The sequence below is a fragment of the Petromyzon marinus genome, chromosome 28 (assembly GCF_048934315.1).
Source record: "Petromyzon marinus isolate PM22_M1 ecotype Great Lakes invasive population chromosome 28, UKy_Petmar_22M1.pri1.0, whole genome shotgun sequence".
Lineage (NCBI taxonomy): Eukaryota > Metazoa > Chordata > Hyperoartia > Petromyzontiformes > Petromyzontidae > Petromyzon > Petromyzon marinus.
The window spans coordinates 3,252,973-3,278,336 of NC_133694.1; the positions used below are offsets into that span (position 1 = coordinate 3,252,973).

Below are 25,364 nucleotides of genomic sequence, written 5' to 3' on the forward strand. Positions count from 1 at the left end.
GTGATAATTTAGAGGGGTCGTTTTTCACATTTTTTTTTACACGTTGGATTTTTCTCGAAGTTTATTTATTCCCTTTGGGCTTTCGGCGTCATGGAATCAGGAAAAGGTTCCGATTGCAGCCCTCGTAGAGGACTGCAGCGCACCGCTCCGTGGTAGATAATGGCCCACGGCAGGAGGTTTCATCGAAGTGCTTCTGAAATCTCTTCATGCGACACCCTTGTTTTTAATTCACCCTTTAAATTCACAAATGAGGGGGCGCATCTGCCCGCATGCCCTGCTACAGGGACAGCTTTGTCTCGTGCCAGGATAACCGATATTTTAATTCGCAGACCTGGAATTTAACTCAAATTTGATTGAAAGTTCAAATCTAATGTGATGGTGTATTTTTGTGTGCAGTCACTAGCGATGGAGCTGATACCATCAACGCCCTACACTTGAGAACTCCGGTTTAAACATGCACGGTCGGCTGCAACCCACATTCAAACCCAGGTTTCTAGCATTGGCGGCTTGGTGTTATATTCCCCGTGAGTCACTCGGCCACCTCATACTTATAACGTTGGCTAAATAATTATGGATCTCGCAAATAATTTGGTGCCAAAAACATAGTTATTACACCCATAACCTTTGACGACATTTGTTATAATTGGAAAGCAAATTGTCGTAAAAATGTATTGTTTTCAATAATTGGGCAGGCTTTCAAACGTAGCGCAACAATGGCAATGACGATGTCAGTTTTGAGGACGTGTAACTCGGACTTGCACGCGAAAATAAATACTCGTCATAAATCTGGACCCTTAAAATCGAGTTCCTATGAAAACCGCACGATCCGGAAAAATGCAATAAGCGCTGTGTCTCGAAACCGGGGATACACGCAAAAAAAACTGACGTACACTCACCCCGGTGCTCTAAAGCATCGTCCCCTCTAGGGCAAAACTAATAAACATTTAACATGAGAGCGTAAATCCACAGGAAACCTCATGGAATAATGAAATAAACTGACAAAGAGGTGATAAGTCGGCATAATAAATAATTTGAGGGCTGCTCATGCGTTGCCACTGATGAACGGGATGCATGGCAAAAAATAACAAGACAGCCCACCAGGTTTAGCCGCACCTCCAATCCGCACGGTTGGCTATTATGGTGCGAAAGAAGTTCAACATACGTACGTACAGGTGAGAACTCAGGAGACCAGGACAGCATCACGTGCAAGAGTTGTTGTACGCTTTGGATCTCCGATGAGGCGCTTTAGTCTGGGCTATTGGGAGTGCTTTGGCATTTACGCGGATTCGTAAGAACCCTAAAAGTGGTGATGTTAAGACTTTAATAACTTGCAGCCAACCCCCTGTACTTACAGTGAGGGAAAAAAGTATTTGATCCCCTGCTGATTTTGTACGTTCGCCCACTGACAAAGAAATGATCAGTCTATAATTTTAATGGTAGGTTTATTTAAACAGTGAGAAACAGAATAACAACAACAAAATCCAGAAAAACGCATGTCAAAAATGTTATAAATTGATTTGCATTTTAATGAGGGAAATAAGCATTTGACCCCTCTGCAAAACATGACTAAGTACTTGGTGGCAAAACCCTTGTTGGCAATCACAGAGGTCAGACGTTTCTTGTAGTTGGCCACCAGGTTTGCACACATCTCAGGAGGGATTTTGTCCTACTCCTCTTTGCAGATCTTCTCCAAGTCATTAAGGTTTCGAGGCTGACGTTTGGCAACTCCAACCTTCAGCTCCCTCCACAGATTTTCTATGGGATTAAGGTCTGGAGACTGGCTAGGCCACTCCAGGACCTTAATATGCTTCTTCTTGAGCCACTCCTTTGTTGCCTTGGCCGTGTGTTTTGGGTCATTGTCATGCTGGAATACCCATCCACGACCCATTTTCAAAGCCCTGGCTGAGGGAAGGAGGTTCTCACCCAAGATTTGACGGTACATGGCCCCGTCCATCGTCCCTTTGATGCGGTGAAGTTGTCCTGTCCCTTAGCAGAAAAACACCCCCAAAGCATAATGTTTTCACCTCCATGTTTGACGGTGGGGATGGTGTTCTTGGGGTCATAGGCAACATTCCTCTTCCTCCAAACACGGCGAGTTGAGTTGATGCCAAAGAGCTCCATTTTGGTTTCATCTGACCACAACACTTTCACCCAGTTGTCCTCTGAATCATTCAAATGTTCATTGGCAAACTTCAGACGGGCATGTATATGTGCTTTATTGAGCAGGGGGACCTTGCGGGCGCTGCAGGATTTCAGTCCTTCACGGCGAAGTGTGTTACCAATTGTTTTCTTGGTGACTATGGTCCCAGCTGCCTTGAGATGATTGACAAGATCCTCCCGTGTAGTTCTGGGCTGATTCCTCACCGTTCTCATGATCATTGCAACTCCACGAGGTGAGTTCTTGTATGGAGCCCCAGGCAGAGGGAGATTGACAGTTCTTTTGTGTTTCTTCCATTTGCGAATAATCGCACCAACTGTTGTCACCTTCTCACCAAGCTGCTTGGCAATGGTCTTGTAGCCTATTCCAGCCTTGTGTAGGTCTACAATCTTGTCCCTGACATCCATGGAGAGCTCTTTGGTCTTGACCATGGTGGAGAGTTTGGAATCTGATTGATTGATTGCATCTGTGGACAGGTGTCTTTTATACAGGTAACAAGCTGAGATTAGGAGCACTCCCTTTAAGAGTGTGCTCCTAATCTCAGCTCGTTACCTGTATAAAAGACACCTGGGAGCCAGTAATCTTTCTGATTGAGAGGGGGTCAAATACTTATTTCCCTCATTAAAATGCAAATCAGTTTGTAACATTTTTGACTTGCGTTTTTCTGAATTTTGTTGTTGTTATTCTGTCTCTCACTGTTCAAATAAACCTACCATTCAAATTATAGACTGATCATTTCTTTGTCAGTGGGCAAACGTACAAAATCAGCAGGGGATCAAATACTTTTTTCCCTCACTGTATATACATTGGTCAAATGTATTTCTTAACTTAATTGTTTTAAACTAATTATCACCGGTAAAAAAAGGAACGTGCTAATATAGCATTTAACGACTACAGAAGTACCATATGTACGGCTAATTACAGAAATAACGTTGAGATGCAGAGCAGTGGGGTTGCGCAGTGGTTAGCGCACTGATCTCCGATCCCAGCAAACCTGAGTTCGATTCCCAGTCACGGCTTACAGCAGTGGTGCGTTACATCTGAACGTATCCTGCTCCCAACTGCCCTGCTGCACTGCTAACCAGCATTGATCGGCGATGTGAAGCATAGTCAAACCACTCTGTGTTGAAGATTTTTTTAAGTTTAAAAAAATAACACTGCATATCCACGGGAAAAAAAAAAATGCGAAATATAATTTTCCACAAAACAAAGCCCCACTTCGTTACAGCTCCGCACAGCACTGCTGTGAATTTTGTTTTGTATAAATTCTGCCGTGCTGATACAAACAGAACAATTTGTCGAATAAAAAAAATAGACACAAATCTTACCTCCGGATTTCCCTACAGCTCTGCTCCTGCAGCTCTGCATCAGCTCATTTTGGGTTTGGCATCTCGAGTGGACCACGATAGGGCCTGCCTTATTTTTTTTTACATGTCTCCACCGTACCATTTGAACTGTAAACATTTGTTTTGAGCGATGAAATCGAGAATAACTACGTAAAATTGACAGTTAAAGTATGGTTTCAGTATTCCCTCGCGCCCTAAAATTGTTGGGTCTGCGGCTCATGATTGCAGAGGTATAGAGAGATACAGAGAAGAAATATAGAGGGTAAACCATTCATATATATCTCACTAATATAGTACTGTAGGGAGACACGAAGGAGAACACTCAATTTTATTTCAAAGCCTCTACATGTCTCCCACCAGACTCAATACACTTACGAAATCTGTTAACACTCTCCTCTACAGGATAAGAAACTGGTCACTTTTACAATATTCAATCACCTGTCGAGAAGAAAGCCTGAGGATCATTACAAATCGGTGGGGCGTCTGTAAGTGGTAACGGTGGAGGTGCAGCCCCGCAATTTCTTGGTCTCGCGCCACTGCTGGTAGCAGGGGAGCCTTCAGCTCTACACGACTTTATAAAGCCCCTCCAGAGGCTATATATACAAACTCTCTTCCATGCTGACCAGGCGTCTCGGAAGAGGTGGCAGTACCCGCGTTTTACCCCACCACACGGCCACCTTTCGATCGACTAAACCGCGGCACACCAATTTCTATCGCTGGGTGCGCACGGAGACAGTGGAGTTTACCAAAGCTTGCAGCGCTGTTTTCAACTTTCCCGCATCGGGAGATCAAATCAATCGGGCGAGCCCTGCATTGCAAGCCACGTGTGCCAACCATTACACCACGACAACATCCTTCTGTATCACCGCGGATCACCCTGTGTTTATGACAGACATTCACCAATTCTCCCTATGGGGAGGAGCTGGGATTGAGGGGCATCAATGGGAAACGTCGTGTCTTTGGCATACGCTTCAGACCACCGACGAACTCGTGGCGTGTTCATCTTGAGCGACGGCACTCGCTGGCGAGACATAGACTGAGGATGCGTTCGTGTTTTTTAAAGCCGCTTTTCCACGTGTGACCTTCGGCACAGGCATCTCTGCATCATCCAATTATTGGCTTATTTGCCAATGACTAACCATGACTCTAGTCCGAGCTCCGACCCTGCTCCTAACTCGCAAGAATCAATGTGGTCGATTATAATAAATAATCAATTATATTTACTGCAAATCACTTTTTGGGCCGCAGATGATTTGTGGAACATCGGTGTGCATAGCATAAGGCACAGCATCAGACTATCCAGTGTGAGTTGTTCTTGAGGCCGCACCCTGAAGATGAGATTCAATGAAGTCGGGACTGCTTCCGTGTTGTCCTATTTGATTAATAGTTGCTTCGGAGAGAACTTTAATCTGGAATTAGGCTCAATTGACCGAAAAGCAAGTGATAGTGCCATTTCCTCTCGGCAATTGAAAACAAAAACCCCCTAGGAGGAAGCCGGGTGGCTCTGATCCAATTAGTGAGCCAGCACCACTGAGAACCTGGGTTCAAATTCAGGTTACAGCTGCCTATGATTGAATTGAGCCCTCAATTGTTCGGCGTTGATAATCTCAGGTCAGTCACCAATGGTATACACACAAAAAAACCTAAATTAATTAGTTTCACTTAATTTGGATAATTCCAGCTCTAAGCAAAAAAAAATAAACAAACCGGTTTTGATTGATATGCAGGGAATTAAAAGATGTGTCCCTTGCGTGGATGAAGAGGTCTTTTTAAATTGACTTCCGCAACAGTTCTGTGACGTCGTCTTCCATGGGCCGTTCCCGGACACTGGGTGATGCACTGCTAGCTGCAGAGATCTGATTGTAAAAAAAAATCATCATCGTACGAGATGATACCCAATATCACGGTTGCAATATATTTCGGATGGTGAAAACACACAAAAATTAAAATTCCTCCTGAGCGACAGTGTATTTAATTAATGCTACTTTGTACGAAATCGTGTTGAGTCAAATTGTTCTGTGCTACTGCAATGGCTCTGTCATAAGTGGGTGAGATAAGTGGCTGTGTCTGCTTGTGCAGCTATGGGGAGACAAAAGGAGGGGAGGTGCTGTGCTCAGAATTAATAAGCGGACTTTGCCCACCCTGGCCTCGCCGTGTCAGCTGTTCCATCCAAGTCATCTTGTCCGCTCAGGGGATGGCCCTAAGCCAGACGAGGAAGGCAAATTTAATTAAAAATTCTACATCGTTTGATATTGCAATTGAACCGGTGTAGAATATCAACTCGTATTCAAGCCATCGCGGAGTTTGCTGCAGAAACACAAACGCGTTCGCATTCATAGACTTGGGACGAGGATAATAAAAAGTAATAATTGGATGCCACGGTGGCGAAATGTTGACTACATCGCCTGGTATACCGGAGGTTGTGGGCTCGATCCTTACCCTGATGTCTGTATATTTGGAGTTTGCGTGTCTCTCTCCACGTGGTCGCATGGATTTTTGCCCGGGTCTTTCGGTCTTTCCCTCCACATTTAGAATCAACGTCATGCTTTTTTCGGTAAAGTCACGTTGAAGAGAAAAAATTCTCACGACGTTTCGACCATAACTCAAACGGTCATCATCAGGTGTGTCGGTTATGTGAAAACCCTCCCCGTAGAGGCGATTAAATTTTGATTTAAAGCTTTCGTGACTGCAGTAATTATTCTTAGTTTTTTCGGTAAAGTCACGTTGAAGAGAAAAAATTATCACGACGTTTCGACCATAACTCAAACGGTCATCACCTGATGACGGTCATCACCTGATGATGACCGTTTGAGTTATGGTCGAAACGTCGTGAGAATTTTTTTCTCTTCAACGTGACTTTACCGAAAAAACTAAGAATAATTACTGCAGTCACGAAAGCTTTAAATCAAAATTTCAACGTCATGCTTTTAGAGTATTTGATAGCTGTAAATTTCCACGCCTTAAGCCACTTTTGTTGAGGTTGCATTTGTGGCTGTATAGCTCAGTGGACCTTTACGTAAAAAAAAATGTTCCATAATTTTTCATTTTTGTGCATACATCCGGTGGGGGCGGTAGAGGGGAGGAGGATGGGACAATTTTGTTTCGTTCAACAGAACCCCAACGTCGCCCACACAATGGCTAGGGCAATGGAAGTCGGTGGTGATTTCCATGAACGTCACAAAGCGCGCGCGCGCGTGCGATGTTTGCGCGGGCACAATTATTTTTATATTTATTGAGGAGACGAGGTCGGTGCGGGATGATTGAGTTAATAAATCAGGTTATGTGTGGCTGAATCGATTGCGGGCTTGTTGGCTGAGACATCAACGCGTGTACTTGGAGTTCATTTGTGCCAAAGGCGTATTTATCTTTGTAAATCCACCCTAATCTAGCATATCCATCAGAGGATTAGCGTTGTCTTATTTCAATAGTTAACCACACTTATAAATCTAACACGTCCTGTTGCCCGTGTCACAGTGTATTAGTTACAGTATAATGCGTGTACATGTGTATTCATGTGTGTGTTCATGTGTGTGCAGTAGTAGGGAGCGGTGGTGTAGCGGTTAGCGCGCTGCGATATGAACCTGGCGACCCAGGTTCGATTCCCGTTTACGGCCAACACCGGTGATGATTATCTGAACCGGTCCTGGGCCTCCCCTAGATCGACTCTGCCTCAAATTAGTACCTAGTGCGGTGTGTAAACATCGCCATTAGGGAGACAAATGCGGCCAGGCGTGTGCTGTTCCGGCCTTCATCGGCGCTACTCGCTAACAACACTTTCCTCAACAGTCTGTTCAGGCTACACGGGGGATCTTTGTCCTTGTTTTGTGCAGTAGTGTAGCTGTATCGGTTAACGGCTGTCAACTCGGCTTAAAATTAATACTTGGTGTGAAATGTAAACATTGACTTTGGGGAGACAAAGGTGGCGCTGGTCTCATCACTGTCACGTGCACCATACACACATAATGTGCCCCCAGCGGTCTATAGTATAAGTGTGTGTGTGTGGTGTATCGCATTGTGAGCCTGAACATTTGAGTTAAAATCCCAGCCACAGGTAAAATAATGCGCAAAGAGGTAACTGAGACTCCCCTGATCATCCCCTAAGTTGACTTGGCCTAAAATTGATATTTGGTCCAGCCTAGCGGCCTTGAAGACGAAGGTAAGAGTCGTGCTGTCTCCTCCACCGTCTTGTGAACGTCTTGGCTCGCATTACTAGGTGTTGGCTTAAGGATAAACTTGGGATACTTGCGTGGGTGTGCGTGCGTGCCCTCTACTGTGCCAACTTGCTTCATTTCATCCGCCCGGCACTCCGCTCGTTGTTGTGAGCGTCACTCCTCTGCCCTTCGCTGTTGCTGGAGGGCGGCCGCCTCCAACTGCCCAGCAGCAGCGTCCTTCACGAGCCTCCTCCACAGAGGCCGATCTTGACACCGCTGGTACTAGCCATGGGCAAATCCAATTTGTGGTTGTGTGTGTATGTATATGCCTGCTTGTATCTATGTTTTTTATTGACAGGTGCTGACAGAAGATTTAAAATTTAACGTGAACCTGAAAACTGTGAGCAAAGCAGATTCAAAAGACTGCTGTTGTATTATTAATTATCATGGTTTGTTTAACGCACCAGAGCCTCACCGAACCCCAAGACTCTTTTTTTTTCAGGAGATTCTTTCCAATTTATCTTTGCAGTCGGGTGCAATGACTAAGATGTATGATCCCAATGAATTATTTGTGATAATACTCCAGCAGTGGGATATTTGTCCGATACCAGTTTCCACCGTGTGATTTTTTTTTGTTTTATTTAGCTTTGAGAGGAAACTTATTTGACTCCGGAGGAAAACCACTCAAATCAAGTTTTAACCCCACACAGCTCAATAACAACGTATTTTTGTCCAGTACCGAACAACACATCGGAGTGATGCATATTGTACAGCACAGCCGCGTAAAAACCTGCACAGTAGTCGAGCCAAAATTGACTTCAAAAGCTGCCCATTGTAATCGGGTGAGAGAACCAACGAGATTTTGTACAATACAGCAGCACCGGGGCTAGGAAGGAGGATGAGGCTAGAGAGCGGCTTTGTGTGCGGCACGTCGGCAAGAGAATACAATTCCCCCCTAGTTTGCGAGCTCGAGAGGCGAGCAGCAACACAATGCAGGGCGGACGCGCCGGCGGAATAATTCTAAGCGGAGACCAAAGAAGAGCGCTGACCGACCCACACTCGCAGCGGCGGCGGAGGCGAGAGAGGGCGAGGCAAGATGTTTTCTTGTTCATGTTTTTGTTTGTTGCGGTTGCACCCGAGTCAAGAGCCGCATGGCTCACAGGGCCATATGCCCAATAAATGAAACTGAAAAAGGGAGCGACGATTTGACCGACGTTTCGCAGTGCCCGGACGCGTCGGGTGGAATCGTCGTCAATAAGGCGAAGCGGTTTTTGTTGTTGTTGTGTCGGGGGGGGGGGGGGAAACCGGTGAATGTTTAAAGCGGCTCGTTTGAACGTGATTGCGTGCCGCGGCGGGGCAGTAATGACTGTGTTTTAAAAAAAACGGCAATGTCTCTCCCCCCCCCCCCCGTCTACCGAGAGGTCGTGCCGTTCGTTGTGAAGGCGCATGCCCCACTGTGACCCAGGGTGAAGTAGGCAGCGCCACTGGGACACGCAGCTCATTACGACGCCGCAGTGCCATTCCCGATAGTTCTTTGATTGTTTTTGGTTATTGTTCCCCCCTCCCAACTCGTTCCCTTTAATGTGCTAGGCATGCATCATTGCCAATGTTAATTATACTCAAAATTGTTTTGAACTGTTGGCTGCAATTGAAGTGTGCCAGTCGTGGCTTTCATTTGATTAAAACGGAGTGGATTTTTATTTGTATTTCCTTGCCCGGAGGGGGAGCAACGCGATGGATAATGAAGAGACACAATTTTTTTTTATTTTTTTAGGAAGGTGGAGGAGGCTGATTGGGCCGCTGTACTGAGAGATGCGTGGCTGCAGCAGATGGGGCGGGTGGTTGGGGATTGAGAGAGTGAGAAGTCTGCCAGAAGAGCGGTAGCAGTTCATCGCTACATGTGCGCCATATTAACCGTGGCGGTGTCACGGTAATGCTACACTTCCATTTCACACGACCTACGGCTCAATTCCAAGTCAGACACCCAACACCAATGGCAAGCGGTATCTGAACCTTACCCTTGGGTGAATAGCCTCAGATTGGCATCCCATTTGTGTCTTTGTCCATGCAGCTGCTCGTGGGAGGGCCTCCTCTAGATCGAGCCCTCGAGGGTATTTTAACCCACAGCAGTGTCGGTGTGGCGGCCCTCGCACTGATGACGTCTTATCGGGCAACAGTGTGGCCCCCCGCACCTGAAAGTGAGTGATGAACATTGGTCTATACGCTGACCAGATATCTTTTGAAGAGGTGGGAGTACCCACAGTTTACCCCACCTCACACGACCCGCGCATCAACCTAACGCGGTGGAGCCAGATGACGCAGGTGGAAGTAATTCAAGACTCTTGACGGATTGTTTGATACCGCTGCCAGTCGCGTGACCACTGCATTGCAAGTGCAGCGTTCGAATCGTCACAGGACGAGAGCGTGCCTTTGTCAGTGATGGAGAGACGAATGTGGCTGTGCGTGTACAATACCACTGCTGGCGGCCTCACGGTCTCACACGCGGTGGCTGCGAACAGAAATTTAAACAAATAGTTCACCTGGTATAAGAATGTCAAGGAGTTGTGCTTTTTTTGGGTTATAGCCACTTTTTAACCGGGATGTCATCCATTATCTAATATGAGCCGCACTTCATTTGCGGTTTTTTTCACGCTCCAGTTCGAAGTTTTAAAAGTAAAATTTGTGTTAGAAATAAAATTGCTCGCTTTATCACAGTTAACCTTATCTTGGGGGAAATGCATAATAGAATTAAATAGTCATGTAAGATTAATGGTAGGTGGTGGATTATATATATGTTTAAAAATAGACTTTACTATCGGTACAAATTAGGGCACAATTACAGAATGACACAACACCACTTTATGGTTATTGCCAGTGTAAAATTAACTAAATAGTTTATTTTTCGATAAATGCTCGTACGTTTTCTCAACAACAACTGGCACCGCCGTTAAGCTTGTGATTATCGTCGTCTCTGTTTTTTGTTTTAAAGTGTTTATCTCATAGAGCACACTTTATACATTCATTAACGATGTAGGATAAATGTCGGGGTTGAGTGTGTGGTGCGGTACGGACCGCGCCACGCTCAAGAAAAACCGGCGACCTAAGTTTGATTCTCCCGGCCACTGTCTAGCACTCCGTTTTTCACCCCCTCCACATTTGGAATCAACGTGCGTTTAGATTATTTGGACGAGTTTGCTGCTACACGTGATAAGCCTCTTCGTCGAGCTCTCATTTGTGGCCGGGTTGCTTCTGAAAAAGAAGCTAATAGCTCAGTGGGCTTTACCTGGTCAAATATAAATACACGATTTTTTTGCGATTTGCTTACTTTTCCTATTCTTTGAACTTCCATCGTGTTTTCATATTGTTTTGTTGTTGTTGTTGTAACTTTCTGACCTGCCCCTACTGAACATCTGTGAAAACAGCTTCGTAGCTCATCTGATTCCTACTCCAGTATAAATAAAGATTATGACTCTATATGGACAAAAATAACCAATCCCCTCGACTAACATGTGCTATAAGGGAGGCCTGCATCAAGCTTTGAATTGACAAAGGCATGTTAATATTTTGTATATATTGGTTTAATTAATTTTATAATAAACAAATATGCGCATATATGCAGTCACTGCACGTTATGTATACTGCCTATGTTTATTATTTGTGTAGTGTTTTTGCAGTGAAGGATTTTCATGTTGGTATTCAGGCAAGCATGCATAATTCACAAAAAGTCCCTCTGAATTTGCGTTTCGTGGTGTGTGTAATTTAAAATTACAAGTCCTATTTTAATCACACGTTGCCGTTACAACTTGGTTTGGGCAAATTGGCATGGCTCTCAAATGACGCAGTAACCCAATACGGTACGGGAAATGTAAAATGTAATTATATTTTTTCGTACCTTTTTTGCTTCTATATATAATCATTTAAATCCATGTCACTCAACTGCTGGGTGAATGAATGCCTCCCCCATCCACTGTCAGTCATTCCGGTGTTTTTTTTTAACCATACTTCACCACGCAGGTCAATGCAAGTTTGGTGGTGTGGGGGGTGGGGGAAGGGGTAGGACCGGTTCAAATATTGCTCGCTACTGATGTTAACCGTAGCCGAGAATACAATTCAGCCGGAACACTAACCACTATGCCACTGCTCGACCTTGTATAAACACACACACACGTACCACAAACACGGGCATTGCCCTCACCGTGTGCGCCGCTTGAAAGGAGAAATTATGAGAAATCAGAGGCTTGCTAGACAATCATTTGAGGAAGTCTCAATCGAGGCTTCAAGGCAAAGACTTATCCGAGTTTCGTACGGAATTTAACCACATCGTGCGCACGCACGTGAACAGACAGCAGGGTAGCCCGGCTTCCGCGTGGGTCCTGAGGTTCACAGCTCAACACGGCAAGCAAATGAAAACATTTGCGTTGCACAAAGAGCGATGCTGCAATAACACTGCCTCAAAAGGACCACCGTAGTAAAACGTGTATGCAAATTAATAACACTTGCAATTATTAATTTGCCTTAATCCGTTTGGCTTTTAAACATCAGGCAACGGCATAAGTTACATAGATGCATAATGTGCGCTGAATATGCTCTGTAGTAATTTTACTTGTCCTCACCGTATTAAGAAACCAATGAATTTAAAGCGGCCACATTTATGTATCTCTCTCACGGAGGTTATTTTTTAATTAATCGCATGCTTTGGCGGGTCTATGTGTTACGGGCACAATTACCCGCGATGGTTTTACACTCAATCGTTAACTTAATTAGCAATCTGTCTGTAAATATCTTTCTAAACTGTTTCACCTGCTCGTTTACTGAGTTTAGCCCCCTTCATCCTGGTGCTGCAGTCCTCAAGGGTGGTACTAACAACAATGCCATTAGTGAAGGCAGGAAAGCTTCACCGAGTATTCAAGACCCTTGCTTGGCAGGGTCTTGCACTGACGTGTTTGCTGTGTGGGAGGAAGCCGGAGTGTCCGGAGGAAACCCACACACCCGAGCGGGTAAACACTCTTAAAAATCGCACAGGTGGATGCAATCTGATTGCTGTACTGCCTGCTCGTACTCCTCCACAATGCTAGATTACGGCTCAAAGTGGCAAAATCGCTGTGGTGTCAAAAAGGTCAAAACCGGTTGGTGCTGTGGTGCAATAGTTGGTGCGTTCGCCTTGTAATCCAGAGGGTCACAGTGCCGATCTCCCGGTCGCGATCGTTGAAACAATGCTGCGAGTTCCTTACATCCCCCCCCCCGCCTAGCAGCGGCATACACAAGTATAGCCACGGTTAGTCGATCAGTAGGTCACGTGTGGTGGGGTAAAGCGTGGGTGCTCCAACCTTTGACAACAACATCTGGCCAGAGTGGAAGAGTAGGCCGACACACACACCCTCGCGAGGTGTTCTCCGGAGCGCCCTATAGCGAAGGCCCTTTTTCGCCCAGCATGCAGTAGAATGAGCAAGACATTGCAGGGCTGCGCTGAATACCTTGACCTTTTTAGCACGGCTAATTGCTCTACCACCACTGTAAGATTGGCCAAAAGAGCCGCTATAATTGCAGATTCATCATGGGCCGTGCTTGGTATGGTCAGCATTGCCACGCGGGGAACGGGGATGAAAGCGATCGCGTTTGAATAATTCCAACAAAGCTGCGTCTCGTGGCGCGCTCAGCACGAAGCCAGGTATAACTTCGGAATGCCGTCCGTGAAGGTTGTTCCGACGTTAGGGAGGGCGACTCCTGACAAATTAGCGGGTTTTTTTTTTCTCAAGGTCGGCTTTGCGCACACGGCATGTGGGGGGGGGGGGGGGGGGGGGGCGGGGGGGGGGAAGAAGACCCACGCCCGCTTTCGTTCTCCCCTAACGTGCGCGGGATATTTCACGAACGCGTCGGAGGTTTCGTTAACTTTTCTGTTCCGAGCACCAGGGGACGGTGCCACTTACCCAGTTTTAGCTCGTGCGCAGGCACTCAAGCGGGGTTTCATCCTCTCTCTCCTCTCTCTCTCTCCTCTCTCTCTTTTTCCCTCTCTCTCGCCTGGAAATGGCCCAGACAAACGGCCTCTCCTCCAAGGGGTGCGTGTGGGGGTTGCGGTGGGCTGCGAGGCGGAGGGTCTCAAAGGCCACGTTTCCCTGCCTGCATGAATTAGACAGAGCGTTTGCTGCGTGGGCCGCGGTGCTCATGCACAAGAAATCATGATAATCATCATGGTACTGTGAATGTGACGCATTCGTCAATAAGACTGTGGTCTTAAAATAAATAAAAAATATATATGAGAGGTGACGTTTGAGGCAATAACCCTTCTTCATGCGCTACGAAGCAGTGCCCGTTGCCTGAAGCCGTCGCCCGTTATAGGTCTGTGTCACGTTGAGAGCCGACAGGAGGGTTGTTGACGAAGGTGTTCAACTTACAAAAATTCAGCGTGAATTAGGACGGCTTCATATGCAGCAGTCAAAGCCTCGCAGCGTTCGCAGGTGGCGTGGGGGTCAAGGGGCCCGCTGTGTTTTACACAGGGGTCATGTGGTGGAAGGTTGAACTTCGCTTTGTGTTACACAGGGGTCATGTGGTGGAAGGTTGAATTTCGCTTTGTGTTACACGGGGGTCATGTGGTGGAAGGTTGAACTTCGCTTTGTGTTACACAGGGGTCATGTGGTGGAAGGTTGAACTTCGCTTTGTGTTACACAGGGGTCATGTGGTGGAAGGTTGAACTTCGCTTTGTGTTACACAGGGGTCATGTGGTGCGAGGTTGAACTTTCTTCACACGGCACGCCAGAGCGACAGACGGCTCGCATGCTGCCGAGGGTGGGCTGGGCTTCGGAGAGAGACGGGTGATGCCGTGGCGTGCGTGTGTGTGTATGTACGCACAATAGGTCGACTCAGCCTCAAATGAGTACCCTGGTGCAATGTTTAAACATCGCCACTGGGGAGACAAAGGCGGCCGGGCGTGGTATTGGCCACCCACCCCTCGTGTGCCGTGCCGGTCTTTATAGGTGCTCGCTAACAGCACTTGCCCCTACAGTCTGTTAAGGCTATACGGGGGATCTTTGTCTTTGTACGTGTGTGTGTGTGTGTACGTGTGTATGTGTGTATGTACGTGTGGGCGGAGCGGTGGCGTAGCGGTTAGCGCGCTGCGCTACGAACCCGGCGACCCGAGTTAGATTCCCGCTCACGGCTAACATCAGTGACGAGTATTTGAACCCGTTCTGGGCATCCCCTAGGTCGACTCAGCCTCAAATGAATACCTGGTGCGGTGTGTAAACATCGCGACTAGGGAGACAAAGGCGGCCGGGCGTGGTGCTGTCACCCACTCTCTCGTGTGCCGTGCTGGCTGTCATAGGCGCTCGCTAACAGCCCTTGCCCCAACAGTCTGTTCAGTCTGTTCAGTCTATACGGGGTATCTTTGTCTCTGTCTTGTGTTGAACTTCTTTCGCACCGTACGTAGCCACCCGTGCCAATTGATTGGTGTAATGGATAGTATCACTGGACTTGCAATGCAGACCTAACCAGGTCAATCTCCATTTCCGGGCGCGGCAGTTGAAAGAGTGGTGCAAGTTTCTTAAATCCTTCCCACCACCGCCTCTATCAGGGGCGGAGCCACAGGGGGGGCTGGGTGGGGGGCGCTAAGCCCCCCTGAAATTTTGGGAAAGTCGGTAATCGGGATAGCCGGATATCCGGCTGCTGCAAAATACTGCAGGCTGCCACCTCGTGCTGCCCTGCAGGCTGCCACCTCGTGCTGCCCTGCAGGCTGCCACCTTGTGTGCTGCCCTGCAGGCTGCCACCTTGTGTGCTGCCCTGCAGGCTGCCACCTTGTGTGCTGCCCTGCAGGCTGCCACCTTGTGTGCTGCCCTGCAGGCTGCCACCTTGTGTGCTGCCCTGCAGGCTGCCACCTTGTGTGCTGCCCTGCAGGCTGCCACCTTGTGTGCTGCCCTGCAGGCTGCCACCTTGTGTGCTGCCCTGCAGGCTGCCACCTTGTGCTGCCCTGCAGGCTGCTTGAGCGGCAGCCTTTCGAACTTATCGAACTTATTAGCCACATCAGCGGCTCCGACCTATTAATAAACTCCGCGTTCAAATCCAATAAAATGTGTTTTATACCTTTGTGGCGCCCATTGGAAATCATACACTGGATATCTCAGAATATTGAAGTCAGCCCCCCTAAAGTCAAAATCCTGGCTCCGCCCCTGGCCTCTATACAGACCATCAGTATAAGGGGCCATCCATTGAGTACGTACGCATGGAGGGTGGAGGTGGGGGGGGGTTAACCCAAATGCGTACGCTTGCGTGACAATGAGCGTACGCATAGGAAACGTGGTGAGGGTGGGGGGGGGGGATGGGGGGCGTCAGGCGTACGTGCGCAGGTAGGGGGGGGGGTGTAGAAAGTACGCGTGCGTACAGGGAGGTGGGGAGGGGTCAAGTTTTGACAGATTTTTGCGTACCTACTGAATGGATGGCCAGTAAATCGGTACACCGCGAGTCGATGGGCAGGTCACATGTATAGTTTACCTAGGCAGGCGTAGCACATTCTCATTATTGTAAATGTATTGGCGTTTAACTTGGAATTCAATTTGAATTTGTGGCAAAGCTAAAAGTAAATAAACAAAAGTACAACACAGCACGTGCATGCAAAATTCGCAAATTTACAAGCTCGAAGAAACGTTCCGTCAAATGCCAGGGCTGATTCGAGGGCTCACAGGTTGGGGACCTTCTGTCCCATGGATCAAATATCCCCGCTGCCTCATTGCATGCACGGCTCCTGGGCCACACGAGACTGCGTCTCACTTCGGGAATGGTCCGCAAACAGGATGTATTTTTCCCTGCAAGCGTCTTGCTTGTGTGTGTGTGTGTAACCTCGGAACTGCGATCCGACCTCGGCGGCGCGTGTGAAGCAAAGCGGCGGGTGGTAGAGGTGATCCCGAAATGCGTTTGTGCTATTTTTGGGTCGCGCTAAGGCGTGTTATAACGCCTGTGTGTGTGTGTGTGCTGTATTTGAAAGTCCAATTTGACCATCGGTTAGGCAGAGGTCACCCCACCCCTGCACCATGCAACTCCTGCTGCTGCTGTTCAGGATTGTGCAGTGGTAACACTCATACCTCAAAGAAACAATTTTGCCGGGTTAGATTCCCGCCTCGGGTGCCTTTCTGTGTGGCGTTTTTAAGTTCTCCCTCCCCACCTTCCCCGTTCTCCACGAGTGGTCCCCCAGGTGCTCTGATTTCTTCCCATAGCTGACAAAATATAACCACGTAACTGTTATTGGCCAAAACATCCGGGTAATGAAATATTATCTACAAGTTACTCAATGGGAATGACACACGGCAACATTGGCGCTCGTCCTATTGTGAAAAACAAACTCTTGGCAGGAACCCGCGTGACTAACACATCTTGAGACGTTGCTGGGTAAACAAGCGAAGTAATAATAATAACAACAACAACAAACGAAACACCGCCTCATAACTGACGTTGGTAACAAAGTGCTGCGTTGCCGGCTTGCGTGTTTCCACATGGCGCTGTCAACGCGGTCTCCACAACATTGTATTTGTAGTGTAAATTCCGGCTGCTTGTTCAGCTCCCACTGGGCACTCTCAAAGAGCCCCCCTCCGCCCCCCCCCCTAGTGAAGCTGTTGAGGCTGCCTCGGCTCTCCCCGCGATGTTGCCCTACAGAGGAGTGAATTTCAAACCGTAGGAGCACGTCGTTTCGTGGAGGGGTGGGGGGCGGTGGCTAGGTGGGGGCTGGGGCCGGAGAATGATAAAACATAATGTTTATTTCGTGTTAGTGTGTTTTCAGCGGAGGAGGGTTAAACCTTTTACCGCTCCGAGACGTTTGAAAGTTGCAGGCTTTGGGTGGGGGGGGGGGGGTGGTCCCGTTCACAGCTGAATCTCGGAACGTGCAAGCGGTTGACGTACATTTTATTATTTTATTGCTTCTCTTCGACGTGACATTACCGAAAGAACCGAGAATATAGGCGTAGCACTGTTGTTTTTAAAGAAATTGCATTCACCGCAGAGGATTTTAGCGACACGGCTGTACTTTACGATAGCTGGTACCAAACTGTGCCACAAGCCCTCCCGCACGACCTTGTGGGAGCCTTGGTACTGATGAATATATTTAATTTCGACTTAAATGTACTTTGTGGGAATGGAATTGGAAGAGAAACTGATGACGTACACGTACTTATGTGGTACACGTAAGTAATCTTGAAATGTAATGGGAAAGGGTTTTCACATAACACGGCCTTGTGCGAGTACAGCGTGGGACCGTTTCCCATTTCGTGGCACAGCTAAGCGAGAGTGCGCGGGCGGTAAAAACTCTGCGCTAAAGATTGATTCAGATATCACGAGCCCTGGCTGGGGAATCAAACTCGGGTTGCTGAGTTCGTAGCACAGCGCGGCAAACCACTCCAACACTGCTCCCAATATTTATTACTGTAACTTACGACTAACAAAAACCGTACAGCGGCAATCTAAGACCCTGCTATGTTGGCAGTGTTAGTATATATATACCAGCTGTAGTTTTAAAGCCTGTGCTTGACCACCCTTGGCAATGCAATCCCTGGAATTTTTATTTGAAATTTAATATTTATCCGTTTACCCAAACAGCAACAACAACAACAAAAAAGAAGACCCGGTTCAGGTTCCAATAATTGAAATGGAAAATCCCCACCTCAACGAAATCCTCTCAGACTTTTATTCACACCAGCCTCGAGCTGAAAGGTGAACTCCGGGGAGGAGGATCAGGGGTTGAGGCGGGCGAGGGGTGGTGGGGAGGATAACCCTTTCCTTACGCGGGGGCCGAATAGAGGACACGGCCATCCGTCTCCGGAAGGCAAAAAAAAGACAGACAACCGCACATTAACACACGCGCGCGGATGCCTGGGTCATTCCTGTCGCGGCAAGAGGCCCTTTCATTGACAGAAGTGACTGCCTGCGCTATTATTATTATTATCACAAACCCCGAGTGTTGCGAGGTCGAACATTTCGGGCCTTGCGCCCAATTAACGCGGCTAAGGTGCTTGCGGTGACCGATAAATGTCGCTTTTTTTTGCGGGGTTCGTTTCAAAGTGATGGGCTTCGTGTAGCCCGTGAGCCGAGTGAAATAAAGTCATTGGTCCTCACTCTGCTGTGTGCGGTGTGTGGTGTACATACCTGTGTGCGTGTGTGGTGTACGTACCTGTGTGCGGTGTGTGGTGTACGTACCTTTGTGCGTTTGTGGTGTACGTACCTGTGTGCGGTGTGTGGTGTACATACCTGTGTGCGGTGTGTGGTGTACGTACCTGTGTGTGTGTGTGGTGTACGTACCTGTGTGCGTGTGTGGTGTACGTACCTGTGTGCGTGTGTGGTGTACGTACCTGTGTGCGGTGTGTGGTGTACGTACCTGTCTGCGGTGTGTGTTGTGCGTACCTGTGTGCGTGTGTGGTGTACGTACCTGTGTGCGGTGTGTGGTGTACGTACCTGTGTGCGGTGTGTGGTGTACGTACCTGTGTGCGTGTGTGGTGTACGTACCTGTGTGCGTGTGTGGTGTACGTACCTGTGTGCGGTGTGTGGTGTACGTACCTGTCTGCGGTGTGTGGTGTGCGTACCTGTGTGTGGTGTGTGGTGTACGTACCTGTGTGCGTGTGTGGTGTACGTACCTGTGTGCGTGTGTGGTGTACGTACCTGTGTGTGTGGTGTACGTACCTGTGTGCGTGTGTGGTGTACGTACCTGTGTGCGGTGTGTGGTGTACGTACCTGTCTGCGGTGTGTGGTGTGCGTACCTGTGTGCGTGTGTGGTGTACGTACCTGTGTGCGTGTGTGGTGTACGTACCTGTGTGTGTGTGGTGTACGTACCTGTGTGTGTGGTGTAGGTACCTGTGTGCGTGTGTGTGGAGGGGGGGGGGGGCGACGGCCGAGTGTCAGGCCGGCAGTGGGAGAAGAAGAAACCCCCCCCCCTTCCTTACCCCTGACATGAGAAGTTCAGGAACCAACGATCCATCCTCGAGTCTATAAAAGTAAATTAATACATTGACGGGATGCCTCCATCCCACATCTGTCTCTCCACACAGGAGATATAATGTTACGTAACGTATATCCATTGGCCAAGTGGCCTTCTGCAGCGTGACATTTTTCATCAGCCTTGTTTTATTTATTGTTCGCTGCTGTAACCTGCTGACCCGCCGCCCAGTACTGGACATGTGGTGACAAAGAGCTTCATAGCTCATCGGATTTCGTCCTCCAGTCTAAGTAAAGATTCCGATTCTGAATTGCGAGCGAATTCTGCAACGGTTCCGATGTACGGTGTCTCATCAGCAGAGCCAGACCTGCTGCTGAAAAGATTCACACCCAAGAGGCTGTCTGGCTAATGGGGTGTGTAACAATACACACATTTTATTGTCTAAGTGGAGAGACAGATATAGTATAGGAAGGACTTATTGGCTTATTGTCTGCTTATTTCTTTTGTTACTCACATTCTCTACAATGACAGTAATTGTTATATTGTATCCTGTAGGTGGTTGGCTTTGGCTGGCATGTAATGAGTATCGATTAAATATCGATTCTTATGCGTGCAATGACTGTATAAAATTATTAGCTAAGAAACGAATATTTAGACGAAATCTTGAATTATAGGGGAATGTTATATGCTATTGTCTTAGATGGGATCATGGACTAAACAATTATGTACAAATATATATAAAACTGAAAAACAATATCAGAGAGACGAAAAATATTCGAATGATTCTTGGCTCACAATTGTCAGTTCATTAAATCGTGACGGATGCTGCCCTGCTGCAATGGTTAGGGCACGAGAGACTTTCAATTCAGAGGATGCTGGTTCGATCGCCCGGCGTGGCAGTTGTAGCAACGGTGCAATTCTTAAATCCCCCCACCTCTGTCCACCCAACAGTGTAAATGGGTACATCACAGATAGTCAAGAGGTAGGCCACGTGTGGTTGGGTAAAGTGTGGGTACTCCTACCTCGTCCAAGACTTCTTGCCAGCTTAGAAGAGGAGGCCAAAATACCCGCTGGAGCGGGGCCCTCTAGCGCTCCCTCTAGTTTAGGTCCTTTTGGCGGCAGTGAGTTGAGCAAGGAAATCAAGGGCGGCACCTTAACCTCTAACCTTTATCCACTTTGCCAGAGGATGAATCATTGCACACGCACAGCACTGCAACGTGATGCCCTTTCTATGTATGTTGAACTTTTTTCCCACCGTACGAAGCCAACCGTGCTAATCGGAGGTGTGGGAGAAGGACAACAAACTCAACACAAAAAGCAGTTATACTCTTTGGTTCTTTCGGTAAAGTCACGTAGATAGAAAAATAATAATAATAAAACATAATACGAAATAATATTTTTTAAAGTCACGTAGATAGAAAAATAATAATAATAAAACATAATACGAAATAATATTTTTAAATTATTTTTCTATCTACGTGACTTCATACCAAAGAGTATGAATTCCTGCAGTCACGAAAGCTTTGAAAGTGCACAGCTCCAGTGGCTTCCTAATATCTCAAGGAAGAGTGTTCCAGACGGCCGCAGAAGCGCATCTGAAAGCGCGCGATGCGGTGGCCCGTCTTTGTTCGATGGCCAGCCAAAAGCTGGACCCACAGTGGTTTTCTTTTCCGCTTCGCCGGCAGACTTCGTGCAGACGGTGTTTGTGAGCAAGATTGCCGGGGAGCGGCAGGAGCCCCCCGTCTACCGCTTCTCTCTGGACCCTGTGCCTCCATCACCGTGGCAACAGCTGGCGCCCGGCAACGGTGAGGTGCCGGCCTTCAAGGTGAGACCTGGTGTGGGATTGGTGTCCTCCTCGTCCTCCTCGTCCTCGTCGTCGTCGTCGTTGTTGTTGGCATTGTCTTATTAATTATTGCCGTTATTGCTGCAAGTGTGTGCTTGCACAATAAAAAATACTCAATAAATAATGTCTCAATATAACCCGTCGGAAACTAAAATAGTGGCATCCTTTTTTGGCTGTTAAGACTGTCTCTAAATATCAGACGTATACATAATATATTAGGCATTTTTTTATAATGGGTAATTATAAGATGAACGTTTGTGTCGTAAGCTCACGGTTTATTTTGTGAATAAATAAATCGTCGTTAATATTGTGATAAACAGGGTATAGTTTCTCTTCATCGCTTTCCAACTAAGGACACGCTATGGCTGTCTGCTCATCCATCCACCTGTCTCGCCATCTAATGTAGGGGCACGACAACACGTGCAACGATGATGACCAAAGGCGAACAAACCTTCGGTGTAAAATTGTGCTGCGATTAGGACACGGTGACTCTTGCAAAGGTGACCCAAAACAAAGAAAACTTTCCTGTCAAATTGTGCTGCCGTGAGGGATTTGCTCTTAATTGTGCTGCGATTCTATCTTCAAGTATCGTTTATATTGGAACACATTTGCTGCAAGAGTTATCATTGCCTCCCCTTTACAGACAGCTCGGCAGATAGATGAATGAATGGATGGAGAGACAGAGCTAATGCTACCCTATTTGGACAGCATTAAACAAAAACAATATGCATTTAACACGGTAGTGAAATTAAATGTTTATTTAGTAACACAACAAATATTAAGTTTTCATATATATGAAAAATACGACTTTTGCACCTCTGATTAGCATGGTTGGCTGCGTACGGAGCGAATGAGGTTCATACAAAATAGCTATCTCACAATTATGCATGAAAATAAGTAATCAGATTTCACTCGTACTTTTATGCAATTCAGAGTATTAAATATTTAACAGCAAAAAAACCTTGATTTAAAGCTTTCGTGACTGCAGGGATTCATATTCTTGATTCTTTCGGTAAAGTCACGTAGACGGGAAACAATAAAATAATAAAAATATAAAAAATAAAATTCTCACGACGTTTCGACTGCAACACAAGCAATCATCATCAGGTGTGAAAACCACAACAAGAAAATTTGAAAAAAGTGGCGGTTATTTTTAACGTTAGCACCACGGAGAGCGATTTGACAGTGTGTTCAGATGGACGAGTCCATCTATGTTCGGAAAAGAGGAGGGGGAAGATGAAAAATAATGGATGCGGTCTGAAAGCCACCGTAAGCGTGAACAATCAATTAAGACCCGAAATGGTTTATCAAATCCTTCCAATGATTGCTAAGCCAGAATCCATCTTCTCGGTTGAAATTGTCTCTGTGTTTGTATATGTGGATAGCCTCATGAACGAATCTCTCATGGTAGCCAGATGGCTTGCAAAGAACCTCTGTCTTGGAGAAGTCAATGTCATGTGAGCCTACTGAATTATAACAGTGATCTGTCACGGCCGAGGTGTTGGTCCTACCGTGTTTTAGGTCTGTTTTGTGTTCACGAATGCGGTCCGAGACATGTCGTTTGGTATCTCCAATGTAGCTACTATCACAGAGGCAACTTAGTTTGTAGACGCCAGGGTACTGTATGTCCGGAATCACATCTTTTACAGACGGAACCAGATCACGGATTTTATGGAATGTGTTGAATCGGACCTGGATCTTGTGTTCATTAAATATTTTGGAGATCTTTTTTGTGATCCCCGCAATGTAGGGTAAAGTGATGGTTTTGAAAGGCTCCTCAAGAGGGTCCTTCTTCATGGTTGGAGTGATAGCTTTGCGGATTGTGTAGTCGGAGTAACCATTCGCCTTAAGAGCTTGGTGTACATGCTTGAGTTCACTGGCTATGTGTTCCTGGTCGGATATGCATTGGGCTCTATGGTGCAGAGTCTTGATGAGGGAATTCTTCTGGGATGGATGGTGGTGGGAATCCGGTTTCAGGTAAGCATCCATATGGGTAGAATTCCTGTAGACAGAGTGGCTCATTGAACCATCAGGTCTCTTTTTTATTAGGACATCCAAAAAAGGTAGCTTGCCATCTTTTTCGACTTCCATGGTAAATCTGATGGCTGGGTGTATGGAATTGATGTGGTCGAAGAATTGATCTAGAGCAGGCCGGCCATGTGGCCAGATGACAAAAGTGTCATCCACATACCTCTTCCATAAGGTTGGGCGTAGAGTGGCAGTCTGGATAGTGTCAGTCTCAAATTTCTCCGTGAAAATGTTGGCTACAACCGGAAAGAGGGGGGAGCCCATTGGGGTGCCCTCAGTTTGTTTGTAGAAAGTTCCATTCCAAGTGAAGTATGTATTGGTTAAGCAGTGTCTCACCAGGCGGGGTACCTCAGTGTTTAGTCCTTGATGAACCAAGTCTTCAATGAATGCGATGGTGTAAGGTACAGGAACTTTGGTGAATAAGGAAACTACATCAAAACTGACAAGCAGGTCGTCTGGGGACAGGGAAATACCCTTGATTGTCGATACCAGGTGAGTAGAATTTTGTACCGCAGAGGTGGTTTTTCCAGTGAAAGGCCGCAGGATTTCTGACAGAAAACGAGCCAGTTTGTAGGTGGGGGAGTTGATAGTAGAGACGATGGGACGAAGGGGTGTATCTACTTTATGTATTTTTGGTAAGCCGTATAATCTTGGTGGCCTGGCAGCAGAAGGTTTCAACGAAATTTGTTTGGTTAGATCAATTAATGCGGTTGAATCAGAAATTATTTTGTTGGTTCGTATGTCGAGGATGTTGGTGGGATCTATTTTTATTTTTGTATAGCTGCCATCGTTGAGTAATTATTGAATTTTGTTGTTATATTCTATTTTATCCATGATGACAGTGGCATTGCCCTTGTCGGCTGAGAGGATGACAATGTCATCCCTCTTTTTTAATTTATATAATTAAAAACACCCATCTTTGCTGAGGTTGCTAGCTGGCATCTTAGCGTTTTTGAGGGTTGCTGCGATTTCAGATCTTGCTACATCTGCAGCGATGTGATCCAGGCCCTTGAGAGCCACGTCTACTTGGGCAATGATATCATTAACTGGTATGTGTTTAGGTGTGACTGCAAAGTTTAGCCCTTTAGCTAAAACGGATTTCAGACCATCGTAAATAGAACTGTTACTGCGATTAATTACGACTTTGTTAACGTCTAGCTTTTTGGTGTGTGGGTCCGGTCTTTTGTTGGAGAGCAGGTTAAATTTGGAAATCAGGTTGTCCTTACATTTGGTCGACATATATCAACAAAATTCAAGAATTACTCAACGATGGCAGCTATTCAAAAATAAAAAGAGATCCCACCAACAGCCTCGTCATACAAACCAACAAAATAATTTCTGATTCAACCGCATTAATTGATCAAACCAAACAGTTTTCGTTGAAACCTTCTGCTGCCAGGCCACCAAGATTATACGGCTTACCAAAAATACATAAAGTAGATACACCGTTTCGTCCCATCGTCTCTACTATCAACTCCCCCACCTACAAACTGGCTCGTTTTCTCTCTGAAATCCTGCGGCCTTTCACTGGAAAAACCACCTCTGCAGTACAAAATTCTACTCACCTGGTATCGACAATCAAGGGTATTTCCCTGTCCCCAGACTACCTGCTTGTCAGGCCACATGGCCGGCCTGCTCTAGATCAATTCTTCGACCACATCAATTCCATACACCCAGCCATCAGATTTACCATGGAAGTCCAAATAGATGGCAAGCTACCTTTTTTGGATGTCCTAATAAAAAAAGAGACCTGATGGTTCAATGAGCCACTCTGTCTACAGGAAAGCTACCCATATGGATGCTTACCTGAAACCGGATTCCCACCACCATCCATCCCAGAAGAATTCCCTCATCAAGACTCTGCACCATAGAGCCCAATGCATATCCGACCAGGAACACATAGCCAGTGAACTCAAGCATGTACACCAAGCTCTTA

At 46.8% G+C, this 25,364-nt stretch overlaps 1 protein-coding gene across 2 annotated transcripts in view; it reads left to right on the forward strand.

Annotated features, from left to right (window-relative positions):
- Positions 1-25,364, forward strand: part of DISP3 (dispatched RND transporter family member 3) — a 246,057-nt gene that overhangs the window by 131,212 nt on the left and 89,481 nt on the right. For both annotated transcript variants that reach the window (XM_076070260.1, XM_032961968.2), the window contains one exon: positions 21,243-21,382. In XM_076070260.1, coding sequence (XP_075926375.1) covers positions 21,243-21,382 — 140 coding nt within the window. The remainder of the gene's footprint in view (positions 1-21,242; positions 21,383-25,364) is intronic.